The sequence below is a fragment of the Acyrthosiphon pisum genome, chromosome X (assembly GCF_005508785.2).
Source record: "Acyrthosiphon pisum isolate AL4f chromosome X, pea_aphid_22Mar2018_4r6ur, whole genome shotgun sequence".
Lineage (NCBI taxonomy): Eukaryota > Metazoa > Arthropoda > Insecta > Hemiptera > Aphididae > Acyrthosiphon > Acyrthosiphon pisum.
Genome location: NC_042493.1, coordinates 97,380,520 through 97,392,636, shown reverse-complemented (window position 1 = coordinate 97,392,636; position 12,117 = coordinate 97,380,520). Strand labels below are relative to the sequence as shown.

Below are 12,117 nucleotides of genomic sequence, written 5' to 3'. Positions count from 1 at the left end.
TTGAAGACATAATATCTATACTGGTTCAACGATGTAATGAATTTTGGTGCATTAAATAGTTTCAAAAGGAATTCTTGTCCAACACTCAAAATATCATCAGCTGAAGATGACTCATTATTAAAAATTAATAATGAATCTTGAAGTTCTGAATGCTTCTGAAATGTTTTGACGTATTTCAGTTTTCCTTGTTGAAATATTGATGACGTGGTATCGCATCCACTTAATGCATGTATAAACATAAAATGCGGAATTATATTTTGAAATTTTTCTTTTAGAGTTTGTATCGAGTAAAACCTGGTCTCTGTTTTTCCTCTTCCAGGTTTTAGAAACACGATTGCAAGTGCAACTTTGGCGTGGCAATGTATTAAATCCAATGGATTGGGGGTGGGAAAAATATGGAAATACAATAAGACCGATTTTCACCAAAAAACATCCAGCACCAGAATCTTTGCTGACAGTTATCAGTTGTGCCTGTACGAAAATGTGCGAACAGAACTGTGGTTGTAGAAAGTCTGGTATGAAGTGTTCAGTAATTTGCAAACACTGTCAAGGTTCAACATGTTTAAATTCTTCGTTGATCATTGATGAAGATGAAGTAATATTCGAAGAGACACTTGAAGATGAGGAAGATAGTCATTCTACATCCACGAAAAAACAGAAATTAACACCATTGAATGAATAGGTATAATTTTTTAAATGTAAAATTACACATTATTTTATTTTAATGTGTATATATTTGTTTTGTTACAGTTGCCAACAACAAAGAGCCAATACTACGATACATATTTTTTATAGAAAATGTGAAAAATGAATGCATTGCATAATATTATGTAGACATGTAGTATAATATTATTTAGGTAATGTTAAATATTTGAAAGAAAAAAAATTTAAATTGTATAATTATATTATAACCTCGAGACTTTGTCACTATTAACCCATGAACAATAAATTTGTACGGTAATGTATATAAAAAAAAATAAAAATCAGAATCTTATGTAAAATTATTAGGTCTTCAATTTTTGTATAGGTTATTTTGACGTACAAATAGAAGTTTTTGCTAAAAACTAAAAAAACTAAAAAAAATTTTTTTAAAAATTACATTTTTTTCAAAAAATTTTTACTTACCGCTATTCTGTTATCATTTAAGTATACAAAATGACATATTTCTATGGAAAATTTTACGGTCTTTAGTTTTTGTTCTATACTTTTTAGCCGTAAGTCTAAAATTAAACAAGTTATAGTGTAAAGTTGAAAAGAGGGTACGCACCCCCTTTTTAAGGGATGGAGAGCTATGCACAAGGGGTATGTCTGGGGACTTTTAGTATGTCAATCAGCCTGCTATGTACTGATTATGTACCATAACTCAGCTATTGAGGAATTAGTTCCAATCTTTTTCCTAATTTGACTGGATTAAATATTCCAGTATCGCAAATAACAATAGCACACCGCCACAAATATCAAAAAAATGTTGAGACTACGGTAATGTATATAAAAAAAAATAAAAATCAGAATCTTATGTAAAATTATTAGGTCTTCAATTTTTGTATAGGTTATTTTGACGTACAAATAGAAGTTTTTGCTAAAAACTAAAAAAACTAAAAAAAATTTTTTTAAAAATTACATTATTTTCAAAAAATTTTTACTTACCGCTATTCCGTTATCATTTAAGTATACAAAATGACATATTTCTATGGAAAATTTTACGGCCTTTAATTTTTGTTCTATACTTTTTAGCCGTAAGTCTAAAATTAAACAAGTTATAGTGTAAAATTGAAAAGAGGGTACGCACCCCCTTTTTAAGGGATGGAGAGCTATGCACAAGGGGTATGTCTGGGGACTTTTAGTATGTCAATCAGTAAGCTATGAACTGAAAGTGTACCAAAATTCAGCTTTCGAGGAATTAGTTCCAATCTTTGTAAGTTTTTTGTCTAATTTGACTGGACTATATATATAAATTATAATTATAATTTATATTATTTCATGTGAATCGTTAGCAAGAAAACTATGATTTTTATAATATATACCTAAATACTGGTTTCCTTTTACTGTTTTTTTTTTAATATTTATTATGTTTTTTTTTATTTTATATAATTATAATACATGTTAACATTAATAAGAAACAATGATCTTCATAACATAACATATATAATAAACGTTATACCCAAGCGTTTTTTTTTAAATTTATATTCTATTTTTATATTTATATTTTTATTATGTTTTTTTTATATACAATTATACAAATACATGGCATAATGATTCTCGATCAAGAAAACTCTGATCTGATTTTTAACATATAACTATATAAGTTACCACGTACATGGTACATATACAATATACCTATCTATTCCTTATTTATTTTACATTTTTACGTCAAATAATAGGTACAGCAAAAAAATATAATATAATATTATTATACATTAAAACTAAGAAAAAAATGTGTGTTAATGACTAATGAGGTATTTAATTTATTTAGATTAATTATTTAATATTTTACAAGACAAAACTACAAAAATAATGATAATTAAAATATTTCACGAAATATTTCATTTTTTTAAATTTCATGAAATTTTCAAACACTAGTTATAATATTATCTACTATACAGAGTGATCCACCGAGCACGCTCATATCCACGTTTTTTCCTTTAAAAATATTTCACAAAACATTTCAAATATTTCTCATACTTCAAACACTAATTATGTTATAACATGATCACTGGCACGCTCGAGGCCTTCGCTACGACTTTATCGGAAACGAGATCGGCGTCACCTTACTATAATATGTAATAATACGAAAAAGAAAATCTGCCCTTTAGGGGAAGTATGCGAGTGTATATGATATTTGTCGAGTTCCACATAAACCCAGCTACGTATCAGAGAAACCGTTTTTTTTTTTTTTTACAATTTTAATTATCTTGAACAGATCTCTATTTGCAACGCGGTGCGTTGCAACTGAATACGGAGAGGAAATAAGATTTAAAAGATCACGTGATTATTATATGGGTTGGTAGGTTATATACATGCAAGCTACACTCCAAGCAAATTACTTATGCCACCAAATTCTGTACAAGTGTACAGGGTGACCATATTATGATCGACTCCATTTCATAAAATGATCAATGAAGCACTTGTTCAAATAAATTCGTATTCCTTGGAATTTACAGCAATATCATAAAGACTTGCATAATATCTTCAATTATTACTTAGATCTGTGACGTATAGTATAATATTATACGAGTACCTATACTTTAAATATCATCCTACGAACTTTTTTTTTTTTAATTTTCAAACGAAAACCACCATTTTTTTAGTGTAGATGTTTTTCTTAAAAATCTACATACTTACGTAAAAATTGAAAGTTAAATGACAGTATATAGTTTCGATTGATTATTATAAGCTTTATTGTACATACTATGGTGGTTTTACATCAATGAATATAATATAGACATATTAATATTTAGTCAAGTAATCCCTATTATACTAGGTGACAATTTTTATATTAAAATTTGGACGAAGTTATCGAAGAATAACAAATAATATAGTTAATGTGTTGCACTTTAAAATATATTATTCGTGGGTACCTACTTGAAACATTTAAAGTATATTATTAAATTTTAAGCACACGACGACATTTTTAAATGTAATGTTCTTGGTAAAAATTAATTAATTATTTTAATAATAAAATAAAATACTTTTATAGCAATTATAGGTAAGATCATAAAATATATGCTTAGTAATATAGGCTGATTGACAGTCTTCGATCAGAAACTTTTTCGTATACAATGATACCCATTACAGTGACCCTAACCTAACCTAATCAATACTCTATACCTTAAATATAATAATATAATAACGATAAGGCATTGTAGATAATATTATACAACTTAACAAAAAAAAGAGTAGTGTTACATTATGGTGAAATTACATTAATTTTATTATCAAAGTTTGGTCATGAATAATATGAATAATATTGTAATATTATCCTATGGTTTACACGTGGTAATTATTTTTAGTGGGAATAACAGGAAAGTTTTTTAACGCAGGGCAGCTTACGTTATACGCAGACAAACCTTGGAATCAATCAAAATCAAACAATGTTTCAACAATTAAATTGAATTATGTTGGTTTCAATTGTTTTGTTTTTTTTCAAAATTAAAAATCGTTTTCTCTACGTGGAAAACTATTTTTTTAGTGACACAAATATTTATTGAATGGGTCAGTTGAATGCTCAGCAGGTTGATTTCCAGGATTAGTTCCTTTATACATACACGGTAAGCTGGAAATTGTATTATGTGAAAATAGTGGAATTTCTATGCAATTTATTGGTTATCTCAACGGAGATTAAAATTTGTTAATGACAATATGAGGTAGGTACCTATATAAAAACTATAAAATATAAATTAACCGTAAGGTATTTAAATGTTCGATAAAACGTATTTTATTGGCCGGTGAAAGAACCTCAAACGTAATTTGGTTTCATACTCATTTCCGGAATTATTTTTGAATTTCGTATTGCTATTAATTATTGCATAAGTATTGTAGGTACCGTAGGTTTATGGAAATCTGATCAGAAACTATGATACACATAGGCAATATTATGGTGTATTATATATTATAGTGAAGAGCCAATACCGCCCACTCGTATCGTTTACATCTGTGTGTCCATATTATGTGAGCATACAATAATTAATACTTCCTAACTATAGTAAAAATATTCACAGGAAAATAATATAGTTGTCGAAATATTTTAAAAAGTTGCGTAAATAATTAGGAAATATTTAAGTTATATTTTTTGGTCAAGAAGTTCAAAAAACATTTACAAAACATTTTAATCATATATTTTCAAAAAAACATTTTTATGGATAAGTCAACATTTTTATATGCAATCATATTATATACTACAATATTTTGTTATAATGAGAAGAAAATATTTATAAAATATCATTAGTCAAATATTCATTATTCAAGCACTTTAAAATATTATAATTTCTCAAATCCTGTGTGGGTGGTTTTAATTGAAAATTATAGGTACCTATTATATTTAAATATTTTTAAGTAATATTAACAACAAACATCAAGACTATTCCGAGATTCATATAAATTTGTAAAATTAAAACTAAAAAGTCTATATTCATATTACGGTTTATTATTTAAAAATAAAACATTTTAATTTAATTTTTAGTGCTTTTTTGACAGTTTTTGATAAATTAATTAGACAATAGGTACAATACCTATTTAAAAGAAAAATAAGAGTATATTTTCATGCATTTTTCGTCAGTTTTTAGTGCATTAAATGCACAGTAAGTGTATAGTAAGTTGTTATTAGGTTGTATAGTATACATCACGATAAACTGGTTAGGTACCTAATAGGTAGGTACAATAAAACCACAGAACATTAGAACATAAAATATTTTTCAGTGAATAATTATTGTGTTTATTATTCTGGTAGCTGTCGGTTTTCTGCCAATTATACCCATTGACTATTGATAAGGTGACCTACGGACCTGGTAACACATTGAAACGACTAGCCAAACAATAATCTGTAGCTCTCAAAGTCCAAGCATGGGTAACTATATTAATGAACCGTATTTATACACGTATGGTAATACGGTTAGGTACACTTCGGTATAGAGCTCCACATATTCTGTGATATAGATATAAAATAGTATATAATTATTAATTACATAGTGCATAGCTCCGATAATATGGTAGTATAATATTTCTTACAGCTGTTTTTTATAGTCGCTTCGTAAGTCGATTTTATCATAATTTATCATAGTTTGGGTCAATATCTAACCCAGTATATCACTAGCATAAAAATATAAACATTTTTATGTAATCTGTGAGAGTATACATATTATACATAAACATATTATTATTAGTTTATCTTTATTGTTGTCGAGTTTAGGTGGCGCATTGACTCAATAGCCTCAGTAGCCGGTGGACGTTTATTATATTAACTTACTATAAGTATTATGACCGTTATATACATACTGTACCTAATACACTAAATTGTAAATTCTAATATTCAATTCACTGCGAGCGTTGTCACATGACACACTTATAATAGTATATTGTGATTTGCAATCAGACAATATGCATTATAATAATTTAATTACTAATTCATTCGTTGTTTGTTCTATTCTCCTATTCTCCGTACCACAATCATTCAACCAAAATGTGGGACCAACTGTAAAAATGACCAATGGACAAGTGTGGCCGAAACCTGTGCTGCAACACATCTACGATGAATACTTGACATTTGAACCAGAAAATTTTCATTTCAATGTAAGACCAAACACATAAAATATAACTAAAACATGTATACGATTTTGATTTTTTTAACCAATTTTTTATAATAAAAATTATATTTTAAATAATGTTACGTAGGTACCTATAATACTATCTTGCATATTATAATATTTTAATAATAATTGCTTGGAAGTATACGGTATTAAATTGAACATCATCAGTTAGAACAATTTCTCCTTTAGATTACAGGTTATAGTTGTGACGACCTTCAAGATGCATTTAAACGGTATAATTCTATGCTGTTTTTAAAAGCTACGAAAGCATTTAAACAAAACACTAGTTTATCTACGGACTTAATCATTGGCAAGATGGAAGTGCTCAATGTGCAGATGACAAATCCCTGTGAAAATTATCCTTCGTTAAATATGGACGAAAAATGTAGAGTACTTTTTATATTTTCTTAATACCTCTCTTACTATACATATTAATACAATTTTGAATTATTTTTTTGTACAGATGAAATCAAAATAAACAATTCCAGTGGACTTTTACTTGCATCGTCTATTTGGGGCATCCTCAGAGGTCTAGAAACATTTTCTCAGTTGATTTATTTGGGAACGGACGGTTCGACGGTAATATTTTAAACATTTTAACGCTCACGCAAACTTCGCGAATTTATGATGTAAAATTTAATCATAATATATAATATATACAGTTTGTGATTCGGCGCACGTCAATAGTGGACTATCCGAAATTCAGGCATCGTGGATTTCTATTAGATACGTCTCGTCATTATTTCCCTATCGAATCGATCACGAAAACTCTAGACGCCATGTCGTATTCGAAAATGAACGTGTTTCACTGGCACATAGTAGACGACCAGAGCTTCCCGTATCAGAGCAGCGCTTTTCCGAACCTGAGGTCTGACATTTTAACTAATTTGTGTTGTACTTATATAATATAATAATTTACCTATGATAATTTTTTCTTTTTTAAACAATTAAAAAAATATATCGATGACAGTTGGCGCTGTCCTTATTGGACGTCATTTTTATATTTACATATTATTGTTATGTACAGTGAAAGAGGAGCTTTCGGGAAATCGGCCATTTATACGAAAGATGATGTCAAACGTGTGATCGAACACGCAAAACTTCGAGGTATTCGTGTTATTCCAGAATTCGACACCCCAGGTAAGTACGGACACCACAGAACAAGTAATAAAAAGACAATCTGTAATGCGTATTGTACGTCATACGTTTTATTATTTCAATACTAGTACCTATCAGGGCTTGCAAACGTTATATTAACGTTATATTTGACAAAAACGAATGAAATTTATAAAAGTAATTATAATGGAAAGCAATAATCAAAAATGATTAAATATCGCAAAACAAAGCATACCGATTAACAAAATATATTATATTTAATCATTAAACAAAACATAACGGATAACATAATTTATAAAATATATCATTAAACGAAAAATAACGCAAAACGAAATATTTTAAAATCTATTTATTTAAAAAGTCAATATTGGTTTCGTATAAACACTAAATTTATTTCATGCAAACAATCTAAGAACTGATTATATTATTATATTCCGTATCCGGGCCATTGCCTACCAGCATTAATTATTATTTTTAAATTTAATAGGTATTAACATTATTTTCTATAGCGATACTCGCAAAAATTGTGTAACGTTTTAACATATATTGTATTGTGTATATGTATATTGTATATGTATTGTAAATAACATAAAACAGAATTTTTTTTTCAAATGCAAGCCCCGGTACTCATATATTATAAGAACACCGAATAGAAGTGTTATTATTAACAACTCATATATTGTATGGTCTTTTTTTATATTCAGGACATTCGTTATCTTGGGGACTCGGTGGTATTCCGGGACTACTAACTGAGTGTTCGGATCCAAATCAATTTGGGCCTATCGACCCGACGGTCGAGGAAAACTACAATTTTATCAGGACGCTATTTTCTGAAGTCAGCGAATTATTCCAAGACAATTATTTACACCTCGGTGGCGACGAAGTAGATAATTCGTGTTGGTAATGACAATTTATTGTTTTTATGCATTATTACAATTTACAATATAATATTTCAACGGATCCCCGTACCAGGTCCCGCATTCAAGTCAGGCTCGGGATTAAAGAAGGAAGGGAGGAGAGGTGTTCAAATGAATATGATATTTATTCAATTACGAAATATTTGAATTTTATAATCTAATAATAATTGTTGTTCCCTGCATTTTATATGTCGTTTGGTGTGTAAGCAGTATATTATGTACTTTTACAACAGAGCTCGCGCCCCACACAGCATTTTAATATTTTCTAATTATGGTTTATTTTCAAGACAATAATAATATTATAGTCGTTAAAATATTTAAAAAAATTGCATAAATAATTAGGACATAATATTTTAGTTATATTCTATGGCCTAGAAGTTCATATTGAATTTGAAAACTTTATAAAATATTAAGTCAACATTTTTATGCAATAATATTATAGTACAATTTTATGTAATCGCGAGAAGATAATATTTATACAATATTATCAGTCAAATATTTATTATTCAATCACTTCAAAATATTCACAAAATATTATTATTTCCCAAATGTTGTGTGGGGCTAAAGAAATCGTAGAACTGCACATCCTTCCGATATTGAAAAGTTGACCGTTTGCTTCGATCGTTAATATCTGTAATTCCACATTTAAAATTTGACAAATGAAATGTTATTATAATACATATAATGAATAATATATTTGATATTTCCAGATTGACTACATTATAATTATTATAATTTAATATTTAAAATAGTTTATAGTAATAGCCAATAGGTATAATTGTATAAAAATAAACACAAATAATATAATTTTTATATTAAATTTTACATTTATAATTTGGTTTTTGAACTTTCATACATAAAATCGGCGATTCCGACAAAAAACAAAACAGCTTATCGTATATTCCGCATAGGTATGACGCATCGTAGGGCGACGGAACACACATGATCAGAATATAAATCGTTGACTCGATAAATGGACTCAATAAATGGACTCACCAAATTTAAGTAATGTGTCAATGCAAATATAAATATAATAACACGGTGTTAACCTACCATCATACCTGATTGGTTGTACACACGTTTATATTTTTAGACCATTATTGGATATCTATTATATCATTAGACAATGATAATACTATTTTCAATGTTCTTACTAATTACCAAAAAGCAATCACTATACTTAACCGTTGTATAATCCCGATTCATAATATTTTGGAAAACAATGTTAAGCCACGTTTTTAAACATAATGTTATGCACTATTAAAATTCATCATAAATCTTGGGTTAGGTTACGTTAGTTTTTATCTACAGTACATTTTAATTTGGAAATTATGAACATTACCGTAAACCCTGCAGGTATACAACAGGTGGACTTAAATCCAATCTGTTTCAGCCATTTCCCAACAATTCTGTGCCAAATTTCTTATACCTAATATGCCAGTGTTAGGTTTATATATTAAATATAATAAATTGGTTTTCGTCGACTGCAGGTTCACGAACAAAAAGGTACAAAACTTTATGCATCGCAATAACATAAAGAACGTCGTCGAATTAAAAGACTACTACTTCGCAAACATTTTCAACATAACGCGAAGTTTGAAAACCGTGCCCATCGTGTGGGAAGAAATATTTGACGACAATATCCACCTCGATCCCAACGCCGTGGTTCATGTGTGGAAGGACTATTATGATTATTCGATCTTGTCGAAGGCAAGTATTTATAATATTATATATAATATTTTTTATAATATTATATATTGGGTGATTCATTTAGAGTAGGAAACTCATTATTCAAAAAGTATTAATTTTTTTGAAAATATATTTTTCACAAGTTTTAAAGACGTTACAAAATAACGTGGTTATTAAAAAGCTATATTTTTATCCTCATCATTTTTTTGAGTTTTTTTAGTTTTTTGAATCACAACACAGTTTTCTTTTGATCTTTGAAAGCAGAATATTTTTCTTAGTATTTTGATACATATAACAATCGTTTTAAAGATGAATAGTTTATGAGTTATAAGTAAGAATTTAAAGTTTAGTGGTGCGGAGTAGGGGACCAATATTTTGAGGGGTTCCCGGCGTACCCCTCCACTCTGCTCATCAAAACTGTAAATAGTTATAACTTTGTATTATATTTTTATGTATCGAAAAATATTCTGCTTTGAAATAAGAAATTAAAACTGTGTTGTCTTTCAAAAAAGTAATAATACTTCAAAAATATTAAAAACTATATATTTTTTTAAAAATGTTGACTAAAAATAAAATAAAAATTTTTTTTTTAAATTTATAATTTTTGAAATAATGGGTGTTCAATTATAAAATAATTACCCGGTATATATATTATACAAAGAAGTTAGGTTATTATATCTATAATGTTTCGTTCGAAATCGTCAAACATGCCACACGCGCATGACGTCAATAAATCATAATGGCTGTGACTTGATGAACTTAAAATTGTTAAGAGACTAGTCTAATATTTCACTCAACGTTCACTGTCAATATTACCCGATAAAGCCATTCACTGTAATAACAACTGCCGCGTAGTTATTACTACAATATGTATAGGTACTATAGATTATAGTTAATACAAAATATCATCACTAGGGTTAGGATATTTATGCATTAAAAAATGTATGAATATGTATGCACTTATGCACTAAAAATCATCTAAATATGCATGAACAATTTGAAAAATATGCATTAAAAAATTAAAGAAATTTTTGGACAAAAAATGCAATAAACATTTATTATTATAGACAAATTGAAAATTTTTGTGTTTGATATTAATTGTTGTTTATCATTTTTTTCTTTTTGTTTACTTAGGGCCAGTTGTACCGTCTACAGTTAAATTTCGATTGAGCTTAATCAGCTGATAACAGATATTTAACCGCGCAAACTTGGCCGATTAAACTCCGGTTAACTTTAATCAGAGATGGTACAACTGGCCCTTAATCGAATATGTTTAGCGGTGTTCATATGCTGTTCAACAGTAAACCGACGTTCACTACCGACTTTAACTTCGCATAATTTGCAATAAAGGATTGAACCATCGGTAGTTAAAACGTGAAGCTCTCCAAATTCTTTTACAAAACCTTTTAGTCGATTAGAACAAGACCTTTTAACTTAAGGTATAACTGGGTGATTTAATAAATCAACAATAAATTAAATAAATACGAAACGTGCAATACACGGTACTCTACATCGATCGTAGACAAGACGGAAACTAACTATAAATTATTAAACGTTCTATTAAAATATCTGATAAAATTGTAATGGCTCGCAGTTTTAAGATAAGTTTTGACTGTGACAATTGACGAGGCTCATCGAAAATTCTATTTAAGTAGGTACCTACCTACCTAGCTTTACTCCGTATAGCTATAACCATATTGAATTCTCAACAATAAATAAGTGATAATATGTGAAATACAGCTGATAATCAAACTTATATAAGATTCTGTAAAATATATAGAGTTACGGTGTTTTTCAGCATTTTGCATCGAAAACCGTCAAATATGCGCTTAAAAACAGAAAAAACACATATTATGCACTTTTTTTAAAAAAATGGTAAAATATGCAATTATATGCAAAATAAAATTTTGATATTTTGAATATAGATATCATGAAACATATTTCTGTATAAGAATGGATGCTATTGGACAACCTAAAAAAAATATGCAAAATCGTAAACATCCTAACCCTAATCATCACCCACTGTCGATTGTCCGTTACCCACCCACCACCTCCTTAAAAAAAAACACAGAGCCTCTTATGATCCAAGCATC

At 28.3% G+C, this 12,117-nt stretch overlaps 1 protein-coding gene across 1 annotated transcript in view; it reads left to right on the top strand.

Annotated features, from left to right (window-relative positions):
* Positions 1-5,933: 5,933 nt before the first annotated feature.
* LOC100163544 (beta-hexosaminidase subunit beta) overlaps positions 5,934-12,117 on the top strand; it is a 6,589-nt gene continuing 405 nt past the window's right edge. Inside the window, exons 1-7 of the mRNA XM_016809626.2 lie at positions 5,934-6,285; positions 6,492-6,687; positions 6,766-6,881; positions 6,965-7,170; positions 7,330-7,442; positions 8,123-8,318; positions 9,826-10,045. Of these exons, the coding sequence (XP_016665115.2) occupies positions 6,094-6,285; positions 6,492-6,687; positions 6,766-6,881; positions 6,965-7,170; positions 7,330-7,442; positions 8,123-8,318; positions 9,826-10,045 (1,239 nt within the window). The 5' untranslated portion in view covers positions 5,934-6,093. The remainder of the gene's footprint in view (positions 6,286-6,491; positions 6,688-6,765; positions 6,882-6,964; positions 7,171-7,329; positions 7,443-8,122; positions 8,319-9,825; positions 10,046-12,117) is intronic.